Genomic DNA, 19,031 nt, shown 5'->3' on the forward strand with positions numbered 1-19,031 from the left:
CTGATATCTGTGTCTTCCATATTCCATGCTCTAGGTTAAAAGAAGCAAGAACAATGCTGTTTCATGGGAAAAAAACAGACAATTTTACTTGAGTGCACAGTATGCATTACTATCAATGTTTGATTACAATATTTATTGATCAGCAAGGCACTTGGAAATCAGTAGATTGTGTACCTTTATTGTCCATTTTATTGCAGGTTTTTAAACCAGAAAAATCAATTGATCAGGAACAGAAATGTCTGATTTAACACTGAACAACATTAATGATTACTGTTCTAGTAATCCATCATTGATATTGTCCTTTTACAGCTATCCCCAATGATGGTATGGAATAAGTTGCTCAAGTAATCAGGATAATCATTTACACTGCAGCAAGCTTTCAGAGTTCCCATTGCTTTTAAACAGCTGCTGACAGGAAAAGGATGAAGATTAATTTTTGCGCCTCGGTAGCATCTATTGCTACACAACTTGTAACACCCACTAAGAAGCTATGAAAATTGCATAGTTTTCATAATTTGTAATGCATTTTCATCTGTGTATAACAATTATACTCCAGAAATTACTTTTATAATGCAAGAAAGTCCTTTAAAATAAATACATATGTTTAGGCCATCTACATAAAATTATAGCATACAAAATGTTTATTTTTTAGTTTCTTTTTTAGGACCTCGTTGGCTAGCTAGTTGTTCTATTTTCTTTCCTAGTCTTCTCTGCAGATGGGCTTTCTTTGCAGGATCTAAAGAATGGTCTTTAGTGCCACTGCCTGCATATAGAATACCTTCTCTGCTGATGAGTTTTCGGGCATGAGCTTTGGCACTCCCACCACAGCCATGAACCTGGAAGAGGGACAGAAATACATGTAACTTGCATTGTTCTTGATAATGTCAGTGGGAGCTGCTAAATAAATCAAGAATAAATTGCAGAGCCTCCCAGACAAAACAGGAGACCATTGCAAAAGCCTGCAGAATTCTAAACGCAAAATGAATTATGATATGAGCTAGATACGGTTTAAAGCTTTCCTGAAAAGTAATTTGGATAGTAATGAGGTCAATTAAACTACATGGCAGTCATGAAGAAATCTGAAGCTTGGATTTTAGAAGTTTGTGGATTTGGGAGGAGGAAAGGAAGTATGGGGATAACAAGTTCCACAGCTCATCCACTACATTAAACCTCCACTCTCTCAACTAACGCACTCTGGTTGCAGTGTATGCCAACTAGATGATTCACTGCAATGACTCAGCAAGGTTTCTTCAACAGGATCTCACAAGCATTATGTCTAGAAGGAAAATGGCATCAGCGGTCTGAGAACATTGCCATTTTCAAGACACACATTTCCAACTCAGACATATATCACAGTTTCTTCATCTTTGTTAGTCCCAAATTCTCAGAACTCCCTTTCTAGCAACTCTGTCATTACACAGACTTAACTGTTCAAAGGAACCACTTTCTCATGAATAGCTAACAATTCTGGCTTTGTCAAGAGCACCCACGTGGTCAGAATTTCTTTCTAAATTCAGATGCCATGTAAAAAACCATCAGGAGAAGTGCCTTTATTTTACTGAAACATAGTGTTCCAATATCTAGATCCATTCAGTTTCTTCAGTATTACTATCAACTACTTCATCTCAAACATGGTAAAATGAAATAACTGAGCACTTAACTTTTTTACACTCTGCTCTTACCTCTGGGATGTGATGGCTGAGGCAATAGTGTTTGTTACAGTGAATGCAGTGTTGCCCCAAGGTTAGAATACTTTCTTTACACTTTAAGAAAGCACAAACACTGTTCGCCTTTATTGATGCAGCAATGAGCGCATCAAAATCTTCGTCAGTATTACATGCAGCAGCTTCCCTAGTTGAAGCTTTCCCTGCTAAAAAAAGCAATTAGAGAAATGATTAGTCCCATCCTAACTAAAATAAAATAATTGAAAATCGAATATAAGCTATACTACAAGTGTGTCGCAAAGCTTCCATGCAGTAGCACAATGGCTTGCACATCTCGGTTGGCTGATTAGTGAAAATATTCCAGGTATTCTCACAACCCCAAGGCCATTCTAGTTCACACTAAGAAAAATGTACAACAATGCAATCTTCATCAATTTCAAATGCAGCTGAAAGCCCTGAACCTAACTTCCACTCAAGTAAAACAGACACGTATTAGTCGAACAAAACAAGTTTCCTTTTAATTATTGTGCAAAAATACACATTTTATCTAAGATTTTTGTACTGCATTGTTTGAGTGCCAGTTGATGTTGACTGACAGTTAACTGCAAAGCTTAGCAGTTAACTGTCAGTCAATGTCAAACAGGCACTCAAACAATGCCTATATCAATCAGAGTTTACTTGCCAACTAATCAGCACTTATTTCTCAGATAGTATTAAATGTTGTTACCCCTTACATTTTTTTTGTGAATGAACACCAGTACAAGACAAAAAACGTTTGGCAAAATAATTTTTTTTGAGTGATAGTCAAGTTCTCTACTACCTTTTAATTATGTTGCACTGTATCCAGCAGTTAGTTTTGGAACTCAAGAATCTATAACATTATGATTCACTATTGTGCGCTATCCCAACATAAGCAGTCATTTAAATAATAATTACCCCAACAGGATTATATATTTTCCGTATTGGATGAACTCTAGTTTATTTAGAGTTGCTACTTCTCATTCAATGCATGCAGAGACCACTGTTGGAGCTGATTAAAAGTTTGTGAAATACTGAACCAAACAAACAATTGTAATAAAATAAAAATCAAATCGGCTGTGTCTTGAAGTTTAAACAAATTCATCAAAGTGATGTGAAATAAACATGTAAATACAAAAAAAATTCCAGAAAAAACAAACCTCTGGGGTATTAGAGACAGTAGGAACTGCAGATGCTGGAGAATCCAAGATAACAAGGCGTGGGGCTGGATGAACACAGCAGGCCAAGCAACATCTTAAGAGCAGGTATTAGTTTTTTTTCTTTATTCATTCGGGAATGAGGGCATGGCAGTCCAGACAGCATTTACTGCTGATCCCCAATTGCCCAGAGGGGAAGTTCAGAGTCACATGTAGGCCAGTCCAGGTAAGGATGGCAGTTTCCTTCCCTAATGGACATTAGTGAATCAGATGGGTTTTTCCAACAATCGATAATGGATTCATGGTCATCATTAGACTCTTAATTCCAGACAGTTGTCAAATTCAAATTCCATCATTTACTGTGGTGAGATTTGAACCTAGGTCCCCAGAACAATACCCTGGGTCTGTGGATTAACAGTCCCGTCACTGGGCCATTGCCTTGCCAGATGTCTTAAAAACAAAATAGCTACAACAGAAATATAAAATATCTAGAACATTATACTGACATCCCTCCAAAACCGAATGCCTTCCCTATTTCTCAATGGATTGCTTCCAATCAATAATCACTGCTTAATCTGTCACGTTTAATTTCATTAAAAGAACCTTAGTAGCTCACAACCTAAGAACAATTTCAATAGCAATGTATAGTACTCACCCTTTTCTCCATGTTGCTTACTTTTAGACTTCAATGAAGTTGTAGCATTAGAAAGCTGTTTCTGATTTGCCTTCTGCTCTCGTTTAGCTTGTTCCCGCTCCATCCTTTCTAAGTACAGTCCCTTTAAATCCAGCTTTGATGGAGAAACAGAAGGGGTACAGTTTTGTGGTATTTCTATTTCAGTACGAGTACATTCATTTTCCTCAGATATTTGTGGGACAGGACTACTGGATTTCTGACAGACCTCTGGCATCTTGTGGACTGGTTGACCACCAACAGAACTCTGCGTTTCCAAAAGAACCGATTTGGCTATAACAATGAACCGATCTTTGCTTTCACCAATGCTAAAATGCTCGAGGCCAAACTCTTCTGCTATCTGGTGAACCAACAACCGATCATGAGAATTCAAAGATGAAGGGAATTCAAACCGAGTCCTTGCAATATCCTCCGTAAATTGCATTATTTGTTCCTTGAGTTTCTCAGAGTTAGCTTTTAAATTCATAGCTTCAGTGGCTTGCTCTAATGCTCCAGTATTAGCATCATCTTTCTGAATTATGGAATGACTGCCATTTGTAATTTTCTTTTTACACTGCAACTTTTGAGTGGATCGGTTGTGAGTGAGTTTGTGCGTTTTTAGAGATGCTGCACTCCTGTCACTGGTTGAGCTCCCGTTATTTTTGTGTGTATCTGAAGAGTCTTTTGCTCTCCTTTGCTCGGCCCGATGGGCTGGCCGGGAGTAATTTTCAGCCACAATGTCATCACAGTACTCAAAAGCGGTTCGCATCTCCCCATGTTCAGTCATGTATTCCACCAGGGATTTCAAAAACGGGTGAGAGCTGACTGTCCGTGTGTCACAGACCACCATCAAGTGGCGGCGCGCGCGAGTAACGGCAACATTTATTCTTTGATCTTCAGCCAGAAAGCCCACCGCACCTGGATAACAGGAGTCAAAATGTGATTACTTGTTCAAAAGCCAACAGAGAAGAAATTGGTCGTGGGCTGAAATGTTGAAAGGCATGATTTTATTTTGGTTTCCTGACACACATCTCATTCGATATTTAATTCTCTTAATGTTGATGGCACCAAATGCAGCGCAGAATGTAGAACAAATGGTTGATCTGATACTTCGTGCTACCGCCCAAAATCAATTTCTATCCTAATAAGTTCTAATTATTCATTAAGAGATCATATGGAATGACTCAAAATGAGACAAGCCAATAGTGCGGAATTTCTACAATGCATCAGTATTAAATAAGCTCAGGTGGAGCAAAAGCAATATTTGGAATGCCTAGAAATTACGAAGGATTCCATACAAGTTCACCCATACTTGAATATTTAGCTAACTTAGTTTCTACTTTCCTTAAGCTATCAGGGCAATGTGCTGCAGGAGTCAGGGGAACTCAGGAGTCAGAATTACAAAGTCATGCAGAGATGCTAAGGAGTTACTTAAAAATGGCTACATGACAATCGAACATCGAACAGTAGCAATAGATACTGTGCTTGTTCTGACTAGCTGCACACTAATTGAGGTCCAGAACAGTTTCTTGCTAACTGCAAATTGTGACAATCAAATTTTACCAGCTAAGAGAAGGTCAAATATTGTATGAGTCATAGACTCAAGGACAGCTCCAGTGCAGAAGGAAGCCATTTGTCCCAGTAATCCATGTAGTCCCAAATACCTTGCTTACACTCCATAGCCTTTCAAGCATACAGCCAGTTCATTTATAAAGGTTACCATTATATACTTCCAACACTCTTTCAGACATTACATGCTCGATTGTAGCAACTGACTACACAACATAAAATATTTCCCGACTGGTTCTTTTCCAATCATCAGAGGTAATCTTTATCTGATTACTGAATGCTGAACCTAGGACCGTGCAAATGTATTCCACAGAGAAACCTTACACCTAACAGAGAGAAAAATTTCTTTTCAACAGTCGACATGAATATGTCACTGTACCATCACAGAGAAAATGTGGATATCGCACTTTAAAAGCAAACGATTTTAAAAATAACACTACTTTAGAAAGGCATTAAACTGAATTTCAGGCATTGAGACTTATGGGAGATTAAAACAGTATCATATAAATTTTGATTAGTGATAATGGGAACTGCAGATGCTGGAGAATCCAAGACAACAAAATGTGAGGCTGGATGAACACAGCAGGCCCAGCAGCACCCCAGGAGCACAAAAGCTGACGCTTCGGGCCTAGACTTCCTCTGACGAAGGGTCTAGGCCCGAAGCGTCTGCTTTTGTGCTCCTGGGCCTGCTGTGTTCATCCAGCCTCACATTTTGTTGTCTCGTATAAATTTTGAGTTACTTTAAGTACAATTGTGGAATATCTATAACTTAACGAAATAATTTTTAGATAATTGTGCAAATTCGAATGTCATTTTTGAAAACATTTAAATATTGCTGCCATTATATGTTAAAAGCTTTTAGTTCTCTCTATCATGGACTTATTTTTATAGTTTCCTGAAGACCAACCCTAAGTCTTGTTTAATTAATATTCAGTTCCTCCAGTGGATCAGCAGTGATCAATTACGTGCAGCCATGTGTTGATCTCTGATGGAATGAATAATCCTGGTTTATTACGTTCTGCCAAGGCATGGAAACAATGCATTCAAATTAACTTTACTCAACAGAAACAAGGTTGAGAAGATTAACTTCACATTGAGGCATATGAACATTTGCTTTCTTAATTGTGTTAGATTTACTCAACACTGTTGGAGTGTTGGTGACTTTGCAAAAGTGCAGAACATTACACAGATATAGTGCAGCGTGCAAAGTAAGCTACACTCCTCTCAACATAGAGATATTGATTTTAATATCTCATTGTTTCTGAGCATATGTATAGTGCATTTTTTCACTATTTCCACTACTCCAACCAATTTCTGGTATGAGTGGAGATTATCACAGGGTCAGAATGATCTAGGCTAGTTTCAATCACTGAAGAGGGTTAGAAAACTGTTTTGTTCCCTCAGATCCTTTCTCCTTAATAGGTCTGTATGTTTATCTGTTTTCTTGCTTCTCCCAAGAGATTATATTTTCTTTGGGTGAGTTGAGGAGTGCGTATATTGTCATGCAGGAAGCGTTACTTATGTTTGGCATAAGCTGGATGGACTAGACAGTCTTTTCCTGCTTTGCACTGTAATTTTCTTCAACTGCTCAAGGCTCCTTGCTGGGGGACAACTTGATAGGCACCTGTATCTGTTATATGAACCTTGACAAGAAGGTTCACAAACTATTCAACAGTAGGCTTCATTATAGCCAAGTTCACTTTATATTTTTTCATAACGGAGCTAACATGACCTCAATCACAATTATGTGTTGTTTTCCTTTTAATTCTAAAATGCCAATAATAATGAAAGCAACTTGACAAAGCTGAGAATTTAATTCTTGCACAGTTGGATCACAGTATTTGGGGCTTTCAGCTTTATTCTGTAGAGAAGCAAATTTAGTTTCACACCTTCAAAGTACATTATACATGAAAGATTTCTCCTGAAAACTGTGAGATAAAGTGTGCCAAGGTATGTATTGTATCTTTGAGGTGTTCATCGCCACGGCATATCTCAACGCTGGTTTTATCTTTCAACACTTTCCCTGACAAGACTGTTGTGGTATTCACTGAATAATCACCAGTGTAATCACCGAATCATACCTCGGCCTGACTCCCTACTTTAGGGGAGGCGATGACCTAATGGTATTATTGCTGGACTGTTAATCAAGATCAGGCAAAATTCTGGGGACCTGGGTTTGAATCCCGCCACAGCTGATGGTGGAATTTGAATTCAATAAATATCTGGAATTAAGAATCTTGTGACGGCTGTGAATCCATTGTCAATTGTCAGAAAAATCCGTCTGGTTCATTAATGTCCTTTAGGAAAGGAAACTGCCATCCTTACCTAGTCTGGCCTACATGTGACTCCAGACCCACAACAATGTGGTTGATTCTTAACTGCCCTCTGGGCAACTAGGGATGGGCAATAAACACTGCCTAGCCAGCGATACCTTCATTCTTAGAATGAATAAAAAAAAATCGACAATTTCAACTTGAAGACAGCTTCTGATGGATGCAACCTCTGGAGGCTGACAGCTTAAAGAGATCTTGGAAAAGACAAGTAGAAACGAGAAGCGCAACTGGTCGAGAAAAGAGTCCACAGAAAACAGAGGTCTTTTCTAGCCACTGGCCTCCTTTGCAACATATCTGGCAGAAACCATCATGCCAGAATAGAGCAGTTCAACCATGAAGCATTGCTTTAGAGAGTTGACTGCCATGACATAAACCACTGCTTCCCGTGTTTTTCATATCATTCCAAAATGCTAAAGGCCCTTGACTACTCAGTTCCAAGGTTTGGGCACTTTATAACCATGTCTCCATGATGGCCACAATATTTTGCCCTTTTGTTTCTAGTGTACTAACAATTCATCCATCTGTCTTTTTCCCCCCATTTCTACCTACTTTTTGAGCCAATGACAAATATCATGCTTTTGCAATAATTTTAGTCAATGCTTTGTCCCACAGCAAAGTATAAAATATGATGCTAAAATCTGCATGATTGTAATATTCAAGATGTCCAAGTAAATTATCTTCACAAAGGCTACCTATGTAAGAGCTTCTCATTAACTCCAGAAATATAGCACAGCATCCAGAAACATGAGACTTTAGCTTGTGGGTGGACCATGGACACCCAATGTTGTCAGGAGGACACCCAAACAATTTTCATGATTGGGCTTTATTCAAAGACAAAAGGCAAACAACCTGTACTAATTATGCTGCTTCCAGATAGTTGGCTGCTTGAGAGCAGAAAATTGAACAGGACTGCTGATTCTTAAACGAGCAAAGGGGTATTCAGCAAATTAGTGAGAAGAGCAGAATGTCAGCTGGATATTCATATAAGTTGCAGGGTTCCTTGAAATCCAATGACCCTCCCAAAGATTGCCAAGCTGAGATGCCTCTTCACATCCCTCTTGCTCTTTATGTACTTCAACATCAAAATAATCCCAAATAATGCGCCGTCCTTCCCTATTACTTCACAAGCCTGTTCTCTAATCAAAGCAGGGCACTATAATACACTTCCTTACACTTGGGAGAAGAGGAGGTCCTGCCACATTGTAAAGTTTGATTTGGAAGGAGGCAGTTTCACTGGTAAAAGGACTGGATTGGAGATAGTGAGGCTAGAGGCCATAGACTGCAACGCTTCCCATTTCCATTTTTTTCTTCTCTCCACTTTACTCTACAGCTCACACAGCATGAACAGTGTCTATAATGCTGGGATATTGACCAGACTTCAAACATTCATAATTAGCTGTAAAGTACTTCAAGGTTACTTTTGGGTTGAGGCAGGCACTAAACAAATGCAAATTCTTTGTTGTGCGAACAGGCTTATTCTGTATTACATCTAGGTAGCTACGTGCAAAGCAACTCCAACATCAGTAGGTTTATAAAAGCTCAGAATCTTATGCATTCAGAAGTCGGAGACTTCAAAAAAATATCATTAGACTCACCCTCTTGTGCAAGAGGCACGCAGCACTGTATTACGAAAAACACCAATGGCCCATACCTGTTCTGTTAGATCTCACAAGTGATAAGATAACTGCCTCTTTTTCTCTTCCTTGAAAACCATCAACAGACTTGATTTCCAGTTCCGGATATTTGTTGGACAATTCTTTCCTCAGGAGTTGAACCTGTTTAGCAAACAAACCCATTGTTAAAAAATAAAGTTTTGTTCTTTCAGCATCACCCTCCCCCATTATAATTTGGCTCATCTCATTTCTGAATTCCTCCATTCCTTCTCCAAACAAAGAAGCTAACCTGTTTTCATCTCTGCTGCATCACTCTACAATTGCTCCCCAGGAAAAACACAAGATCAACCTAGAGGGAGCATTTTATTCAATTTAATTTATTTAAAAATAGAGAATTGCCCAAGCCTTGAAGCACCTCTTACATACAACAACGCCAAGACTCAGAATGCACTTTATGAAGGATGCAGGTCTAAAATTCCACTGGAAAATGAGGTGTACTATGATTCGGTAAGAAGCTATTAGGAGTCAGATATACTTGACCATACAATGGGTGGCTAAGTCCATGGATTGTTACTTAAGTTCAGAATGTGCTGAATTAGCCGAGGTTATCCAGAGAAGCAGGTGAGTTACTACATTTAGTTTCAGTGAGGTGTACTTGTGGCTAACGGGACAGAAAAAAAATCAGCTTTAATTGCAGTGGACAAAATATTCAATTAGCAAACGCAAACAAGGTAACGCTGATCAAAAGTGGGCATAGATTTGTTGCTACCGGTCACAGTATATTATTATAGTTTAACACTCTCCAATGGCATATCACCCAATGCCACAAAAACAATAACAAATAAGGTTATTCGGTAAAACTAAGAACATTGTTGGACTGATTGTAATGAGGTCAGTCAAGGTGGACCTCATAGGATATCAGACAACAGAGTGTGGAGCTAGAGGATCACAACAGTCTCGGCAGCATCTGAAGAGCAGGAAAATTGATGTTTCGAGTCAAGACCCTTCTCCTGAAGAAGGGTCCCAACGTGAAACGTCAATTTTCCTGCTTCTCTGCTGCTGCCTGGACTGCTCTGCTCCTCCAGCTCCACACTGTGTTATCTATGACTCCAGCATCGGCAGTTCTTACTATCTCCTCATGGGTAGGAGTTCTCAAATAGGACTTGTTAATCTGGTCCAATCAAGGAGGTCTGGCTGACAGACAAAAACAGGAGCATCAGAGGTTCTGCTAAAGCAGGGCTGGCTCTGAGGAAGCCAGAACCGGTGTCAAGGTTACTTTTTGAGTCATCCAATGCCCAAAATCTTGCTTCTGTTATAATTTTAGTAGACGGTTTGTCCCATAGCAAGGTATAAAATATGACGCTAAAATCTGCATGATGGTAATATGCAGTAAATTATCTTCATGAAGGCTGGCAATGTAAGAGCTTCGCATTACCTCCAGAAATATAGTACAGCATCCAGAAACATGGGACTGATTTTAGCTTATGGTTGATTTGCGTTGACTACGGACACCAAATGCTGACAGGAGGACACACAAAAATAAAGGGGAACTTAGTAACCAGCTTTTCTGCAGTTATTTCAATTGTATTTTTCTCAAATTGGATCCTGGTTAGATGAAAAGTAGAATTCCAGTTTTAGTCCACTCATACAGGCCACAAGAATTGTTGGTTTCAAACATCTTATTCACTTAGATAGGCTTAGAAAGTTAAGTCTATTCACTGAATAGTTATATAAACTTAATCTGATAAAGGCTCCTATTCCAGATGAAAACAGAGTTAGTGGACTCACTGATATAATTGAGATTTACAAATGTGTAAATACTCTCAAATAATTCCTTAGGAGCTCCATGGAAGAATGAACCACCAGATACACATCCCTGCCAGAATGCCAAAAACAAAACTTTAAGTTGTGGCATATCAGACTGAGAAAAATTGGGGGCAACTGCCTTCAAAGTCCAGATCATCAAACAGTCAGATACAGAAATATGCTGCTATTTGGTCTATGTACACTTACAGCACAGGGTGGCATATCGATGGCTAGTGATACTGTGCTGGTGCCTAGAAATGATCTCCGTTATGTGGGCTACACAGTTGGTGTATTGTAGTGCAGTCACTAGAAAGCCTGCTGTCTCATAACTTTCTCATATGCCACCTCTTCCATTTTAGCAGCTGTTAAATAGAATATTGTCAGTCCCAAGAGTCGTATCTTGGGAATTCTATCTCTTCATTTTTATTGTTCACTTTCTGAACACTATAGTGTATTTACTAAATATGTATAAACCTGAAAATTAACAGTGATCATCAAAAATGTGCAGAAAACTGGATGCACTACACACTGGATCAGCATATTGTCACTTTCAAACTATTTGCATACAAACTACACTCATAAAAGAAACTTTAGGAATTAGATTGCAAAACTTATGTGATTTAGTTTGTGTGTAAGTAGAACTTCTAAAATGTGAACAGCTCAATACCAGAAATCAAAAACAAATGATTGCAATACCTACGCAAAAACATTTGAAAAGGATCATGAACTATACCTGCAAATTATACGGTGCTATCACAGCAACATCCTTTGGGTGGACACCAGCTTCAATCAGGGCTTGAATGTGCAGAGTCACAATTTGAACCTCCCCTAGAATTAAAAAATCAATTTAAGCAGTAGCATTACAAACTCTAATCTATCATACATACCTTTTTAGAAGCAAGAATTGCTTTGTAAGTGAATCACAAGCCACAACTCAAGGTTGACCCACGTTGCACATTATCTATGGACTTAATAATAAAACCTAAGGGCATAACAACATTTTATTCCTGCTTTTAGAACTGGATTCTACTTGAGACTGTCCAATCTTTTTAAATGGTAGGCTGAGAAAAATCTGGGAATATGTAAGCATTTTTTTTGCCCCAGTAAACCAGGAAGTAAGTTATTTTAATGAAATCAAACCAGGACAATTTGTTCTCATCCAACATTACAAAATCATGTACAGGTTCTGCTCCCTAATAATAGTGGGTTGTCAGATTTTACTTCAACAAAATAACTATTCTCTTGTATTTGATAGGTATCTGGTGATAGCTTGCTATTGAAGCTTTCTGCTTCAACATTTTATTGACCTTGTTTTTTTTTGTGATCGCAGTCCAAGAGAATAAGGATTAAGGACTTCTCAGCCCAGCTGCTGAGATTTTCAAGTATATGGTCTCACAGGCAATAGAATTACAGTAATTTTTTATCAACTAGCACTATGACCATCTAAATTTTCTTTGGGCTTGATTTTTGTAGGTGCATTGTAAGAAAATATGGGGAGCCTCGCCATAACTGCTTCCTGACCTATTGCCATGAAGTATCCCTAGATTGGATCATTAACAAGATTAGCTGCTCACCCCTGCAGTGGATGGACAATTAGCATGGTTGAAGCCTTAGAAAGAGACGATATTGCAGAGGTGTCAGAACTTTTCAACCTGCAGAGTGGCCATGGCCATGAGGAGAGGCTGTCAGCTAATTTGTGGTTCAAGAACAGAAAGACCCGTGGGCATTTATGCACACTCTCTGAAGGTAGTAGAATGGATTACCAAAGCAGTGAACAAAACATGTGGGATCACGAGCATTACAAAAATGGACAGTCAAAAAGCCAAGGATTTAAGCTAAACCCATACAAAACAGAAGTTCTACCCTAGCTGTGGTTTGTCTCCGATTATGGGTACAACACTATTTAACAGAGCCATGAAGGCTCTATAGACGATACAGAAGTATTTACTGGAATAAATCCAGGAACAAAGGGAAACTGTGATTGTTTCCATTAGAGCAGAAGAGACTTGAGGAGTGTTTAAAGTTTTGAAGGATTTAGAGTAGGTAAAATAAATTGTTTTCAATGGCTATAAAGGGTCATACCAGAAGGCACATATTGAGGTGATCATATTTAATTTCGCCAATCAACATAAAGGAAAACTTTTTAACACAAGTCATTAGGATTTGGCATGCACAACCTGATGTGGTCATGGCACAGCTTTAACACTAGCCTTCGAATGAAGATGAGTAAGTGTTTAAAGGAGTAAGAAAGGATGGATTTATGGAAAGAATGGAAGTTACAAGATTATTCTTCGAAAGAACAAGCACAGACTCCAAAGGCCAAGTGGCTTTGCTCTGTGCTGTACTATTATTTGATTCCCTTTTAAAACAATACAAGATTTCACACACACATTATTCAAAATAAAAACAGAATATGCTGACAAAACTCAGCAAGTCTGGCATGATCTATGGAAAGAGAAACAGGGTTAACATTTTGAGTCCCATGAGTCTTCCTTGGAATTGAACGGGACTGGTTTTCATGCTGTTGACAAGTGGAGAATGGAATAGATGTGAGGATACCCAAAGTAAATGCTAATGATAGTGAAGGAAAAATAGACATGAAAAGTAGACATTAATGACTGGTGTGAATTGTAGAAAATAGGTCAGCTCTGCTGAGAGCAAACCCATTGCACCAGTACACAGATGGTAAGGGTCGATATAGTGGACGGGGATATGGGGCAAAATGGGGGACAGTGCTCATGCTCTGAAGCGGATTAGCACACTTATGAGTCTTTAAAGCAGAAAACAACGCACTGCTCCTCCAATTTGCATCCAGCTTCACTGCAGTAGGCCTGGGATGGAAATGTTTGCATAGTGCCATACGTACAACTTGCTCCTCCTTCTGCTGTGTCAACATAAAACATCATTTTCCAGTCCTCTCAGTTCCAAAGAAGAGTCATTGGACTTGAAACATTAACTCTGTTTTCTCCACAGATGTTGCTGAACCTGCTGAGTGTTTCCAGCATTCAGATCTGTTTCACCTGCCAAATTTTGCATTTTAATAAAAATAACGCACTCAGGAGTTTAGCTTGGTGAAACCCACTTCTGTTATGTAGAGGATTGCTACATCAGTATGATTGTTTCCAATTTATCTCCCATTAATTATACAGTACCAGTATTTCCTTTGGATTGTTCATCTTCTTCATCAAGTTCAAACAAGCCACATCCTGCAGTGTCTATTAGAAGCAGCGGAATCTTTGTCTCTTCTGTAGAAGAAACCCCAGGCAGATCCCTATGGGAGCAAAGTAATAACATAGCAAAACTAAAACAGCATAAAAATAGCCATCCATAAAAAAACGTGTATTGCTGTAATACAGAAATCAGCCCACACAACACAGTCAATAAAAAAGATTAATTGGAGTGTGTGTCGAGGTGTATGGGGTCTGCTTTGCTAAAATTGCTACAGTAACATTCTGCCAGGACACAATTAATTTTTGGGTAGCACTGATGTCTTTATTAGCCTTTGAAGCTTGGAAGGAATGAAAATAATTTCATCCCACCTCCCACCTCCTCCTCAGTTCGTCACCTCACAGTTGGCGGAGCTATTTTCAGAGAGGTGTTTTGATCGAATTCAATACTTTTACAGCTTGATATTAACATAAAGACATTTTACAACTCTTGCTCATTCTCATTCTCAGTTACACGTCTGTGACTGACATACGTATTTATAGAAATCAGTGAATTTTCAAAACATTACCCAGAGCTCAAATCCAATCCTGACCTATTCTCACATGTTGACTACATCACCTACACGCCACCCACCTTAATGAAAAGTAAACATGACTATAAATGACAAGCTGCACCATTTTGTGCAAATCACCTGGAAGAAGCAAAATCACAAGAGGAAGGATTAGCAATGGTTGTTTCCAGGAAGGAGCAGTGCAAAAAAAAATGCACATTTGTTAAACTTAAAATAAGTTCTGGAAAACTGCTGAGCCAGGCTTCTGTTAACACGTGAAATACAATTGAGAAAGGAACATATTCCATTTGAGTCCTGGAGCCTGCTCCATTGTGCGGTTAGTTTTAGGCTGATCTACACTTCAACTTTACATACTCCTAATGTAAAAAATAGAAAATAACAATTAAACCAGCAGCCACAATCTTTTGCAGCATAATGGTCTAGATTTCCATAACGCTTGGCATGTATTTTTCTTGCACTCCAAAACTGTAATTTTAAGATTATGCTGCCCTGGCTTCTGCTTCAAGAGAAAATAATTTCTCTGTATCTACCCAAAAAATCCTTTTCTTGTTCCAAATACCATGATCAAAACAAGGCTCAAACACTAAATTTGATGAATTACAAGTCAGTGCTCCTGTACACCTTAGTATTGTTTGTGTGAATCCATGTTCTACATCTTCCACTGCCAGGCTACTTTTCCTAATGTCTGATGCTCAAACTAAATGCAGTGTTTCTGATGCACTTTGTCCAAGGCTTTGTGCAACTAAGGATATCAGTTTCTCATTTTTAAACTCCAACCCGCATTTCAGTTAAAGGCCAACATTTTAATAGTGCTGCAAATTACAACAGCCAACTATACGCTTTTAATTAGGAACCACTATCACAGGAAACCCCGAGGCGTATATCACCTCTGGGAATAATGACAGCAAACCAGAACGTGATTGATAAGACAGAGTGACCGAAAAGGTGTTCAAGGGGGTGTTAGAAAAGAAGAGAAACTGGACAGACAGTGAGATCTGAAAGACAATCTGGAGTGTTTGAAGAGAGAGGTTACAAAAATATTCAGCTGAGGGTGTAGGATATATAGGTCAGCAAGAGACTGCAGAGTTCGGGGGCAACAAAACATTGGTGTAATTTAAAGGCTGAGACAGGGATATTGAAATAAATTCTGTGTTAGAACACAGGAACAAACATTGGCTAAAGAAATTTGGGATTGGAGACAAGTGGAGCTTGATGGAAGTTGGAAAATCAATGTTGCAGTATTTGTGTGTCCTGGAGATGAATTTTAGGTCTGACCTTCTTGCATCAAACAGAAGCTCATGCCATGAATCCTGAACTTGACTGTAGAACTAGAATTAAGGTGACTTCAAGATGGAGTAATTTTAGTGCAGGTTTACTTATTGAGCCAGCCTTTTATACGGTCATCCCACTGGTATCCAAATGAAGGAAGCTGATTGTAAGGACTCGAGCACCGGGATTTCAATGAGAGTTTCAAGAATTTCTAATTCCCCTTTCATTGCAAGGTCAACGGACAGTATAACTTAGTTGCTAGTCTTGACTAGCTCCAGTCACAACTTTCCTGGGCTGACAAAATCCTTAACAAGTTGCAACATGGTTCAAGGAACAAAACAGCTTTTGGGGAAAGATAAGGAAATCTAAACGAGCAAACATAATTCCTTATCGAGTGGATGTCCATACAGCTATAGAGTATTACTTGAGTATTGATCTGTACTCATTGATCTGAAATCTCAAGAACTTCCAACTTGGCAATCTGACACCACTGACTGAATGCTTGGCACCATCAGTGTTTAAATTATTTTACATATTTAATTCAAGGGATCTGGAGGTCACTGGCCAGGCCACATTTATTGCCAATCCTAACTGCTCTGGAGAATGTGGAGGTTGTTGTTGCCTTCTGAAACTGCTACAGTACTTGCTTTTAGGCACAAAGTGCTGTTAGAATCATATCATCATAGAATCACTACAGTGTGGAAATAGGCCATTCAGCTCAACCAGTCCACACTGACTCTCTGAAAAGCATTCTACCCACATTCACCCCCCTACCCTATCTCTGATGTTGCCATGGTTAATCCACCTAACCTACACATCCCTGAACACTATGGGCAATTTAGCATGGCCAATCCAACTAACCTGCACATCTTTGGACTGTAGGAGGAAACTGGAGCACCCAGAGGAAACCCACGCAGACACAGGGGAGAATGTGCAAACTCCACACAGACAGCCACCCGAGGCTGGAAGTGAACACGGGTTTGTGGCGCTGTGAGACAGAAATGCTACTGAGCCATCGTGGGAGCTCCAGAACTTTGGCACAGTGGCAGCAAAGGACAGCAATAAAGCTCCATGTCAGGATGCTGTTTGGCTTGCAGAGGGGATTTGCAGGTACTGGTGTTCTCTCACATTCGAAATCATACTGTCTGGCATTTTTGAGCCACAAATGTTATTTGTCACTTATCAGCCCAAGCCTAGATATTTTCCAGGTCGTGCTGCATACCGGCATGGACTGCTTCAGCATCTGAGGAATCGCTGAACATTGATGATTGCCAGTTCCCAGTTCTGACTTTATGTTGGAGGGAAGGTCATTGAAGAAACAACTGAAGATAGATGGGCCTAGAGGCTAACCACACCTGCTCGAGCAGGGATGCCCTGGGACTGGGGTAATTAACCTCCAACAATCAGAGCCGTCTTATTTTATGTTAGGTAGGACTGTAGTTTGGCTAGGGCTCAGAGTGAGTGAGAGGCAATATGAAGTCGATGAGTAGACAAAAAAAACCACCCAAAAAACAATGGATGCTGGAGATCTGAAACAAAATCAAAAATTGCTGGAGAAACTCAGCAGGTTTGGTAGCATCTGTGAAGAGAAAGCAGAGTTGTAAAAGGGTAACCAGGCTCAAAATGTTAACTCAGCTTTCTCACCAGAGATGCTGTCAGATCTGCTGAGTGTTTCCAGCAAATTTTGTTTTTATTTGTGAAGTAAATCAGTGTTGTCCAAGGCGCTTGTCAAACTTGTGGAGACTGACTCACCAGATTCACCACAAAATATAAGACATATGTGATATTAATAAATTAAATTTGCAGTCTGTTGCAATTTAGTTTGAAGTTTTAAACCGTAATTAGTACTAATACAATTGCTGCCAGAGCCAGGGGAAGAGCTTTAAGAAGAGCTTTGCAAGACATCTGTTTCACAAAACAAACCTGCTGCATAAATTCTCAAAAGTTGATGACAATCTGTTAACTGAAGTGCTCTGTATTGGACAATGTACTACAGTTTGCTTATTTTTTTTCATGAGTAAACCATCTCCATTTTATCAGAAATCATATATCAGGGAGGGATAAAAATTTACAAATTTCTGACTTCTGCACTCTGACTCTTGCCTTAAGTTGCCTGCCATTTCAGGACATAATGGCAAGATTTTAAATAAGCCTTTGGCTCGACACCAACCTGCTGTAATTTCCCCTTTTAGTCCAATAATACACCATTCCTTGCAACTGCTTGTTTAAACAAAAATTAGGACGACATCCGAACACTTTTAGTGTTGCTGCACTGCACGAGCTTATAAAATTGCACATTTCAGCCCTCAGTATCAGCCATGCAGCACTGCCCATCACTCATGCAACTGAAGTGTTTTGCAAAAGAACTGCTATTTCCCATTGAAATCCAGAAACTACTTACTGGTAGAAGCAGAGTAGATGCAGGTATGGTATTTCTCCTAGTTGGGTAAATTACAACCAGAAATAATTTAATGAAAGACAATGCCATTTGTGACCAAGATTAATTTTTCTTTCAGAGGATGGTGAATCCTTAGAATTCTTACTTCAGATGGATGTGGAAACTCAGTCTCTGAGTATACTTGAAATAAAATTAACAATGGCATTATGGGGATAGTGTGCATACATGGCACAAGGCACTGAAGCATTCGATCACCCAGAAGAAACATTGTTGATTTTTAACTAAACTCGACTCGTTATTTAAAAAGTTACATGCTGCAACATGTTGAAATAAACTCTGATATGAAACGATAGCCATTAAGGAAGTGGGTACAAGGTGATCAAAGCAGAGACGTGAATATTTAAGGAAAATAGACATTTCAGATAATTTGGCACAATGGAAAAGGAGATAGGTTAACTGTTAACAAAAACTGAAATTATCACAGCAGTGAAAAGTGATCTTGGCTTAGAAGATCAAGGTGTAGAATCAGTTTGGGTGGAAATAAGAAATAGCAAAGGAACATAAATCGTTAATGGGAGTAGTTTTAAACCCTAACCCAGATATTAGCTACAATTTAGGCCAGGCAGTACAGCAAGAAATAATGGTAGCTTCTAAGAAATGATCATGGGCAACTTTAATTTTCAAATAGATTGGATGAATCAAATTAGCAAAGGTAGGCTTGAGTACGAGGTCATAGAATGCTAATTTATTTGAACAGTTGATCTGGAACCAATTAGGGAGCAAGCTGTTTAAACC

General features: G+C 39.0%; 1 protein-coding gene across 2 annotated transcripts in view; it reads right to left on the minus strand.

Annotated features, from left to right (window-relative positions):
• The window catches only part of ighmbp2 (immunoglobulin mu DNA binding protein 2), a 64,000-nt gene continuing 44,969 nt past the window's right edge, over positions 1-19,031 (minus strand). The window contains exons 11-16 of one of the 2 annotated variants that reach the window (XM_048546137.2): positions 13,983-14,101; positions 11,564-11,658; positions 9,063-9,186; positions 3,495-4,427; positions 1,683-1,870; positions 1-836 (exon numbers count right to left, since the gene is read on the minus strand). In XM_048546137.2, coding sequence (XP_048402094.2) covers positions 642-836; positions 1,683-1,870; positions 3,495-4,427; positions 9,063-9,186; positions 11,564-11,658; positions 13,983-14,101 — 1,654 coding nt within the window. In that variant the 3' untranslated portion in view covers positions 1-641. The remainder of the gene's footprint in view (positions 837-1,682; positions 1,871-3,494; positions 4,428-9,062; positions 9,187-11,563; positions 11,659-13,982; positions 14,102-19,031) is intronic. The other variant, XM_048546138.2, reaches the window with a different exon arrangement.

The sequence above is a fragment of the Stegostoma tigrinum genome, chromosome 17 (genome assembly GCF_030684315.1).
Source record: "Stegostoma tigrinum isolate sSteTig4 chromosome 17, sSteTig4.hap1, whole genome shotgun sequence".
NCBI lineage: Eukaryota > Metazoa > Chordata > Chondrichthyes > Orectolobiformes > Stegostomatidae > Stegostoma > Stegostoma tigrinum.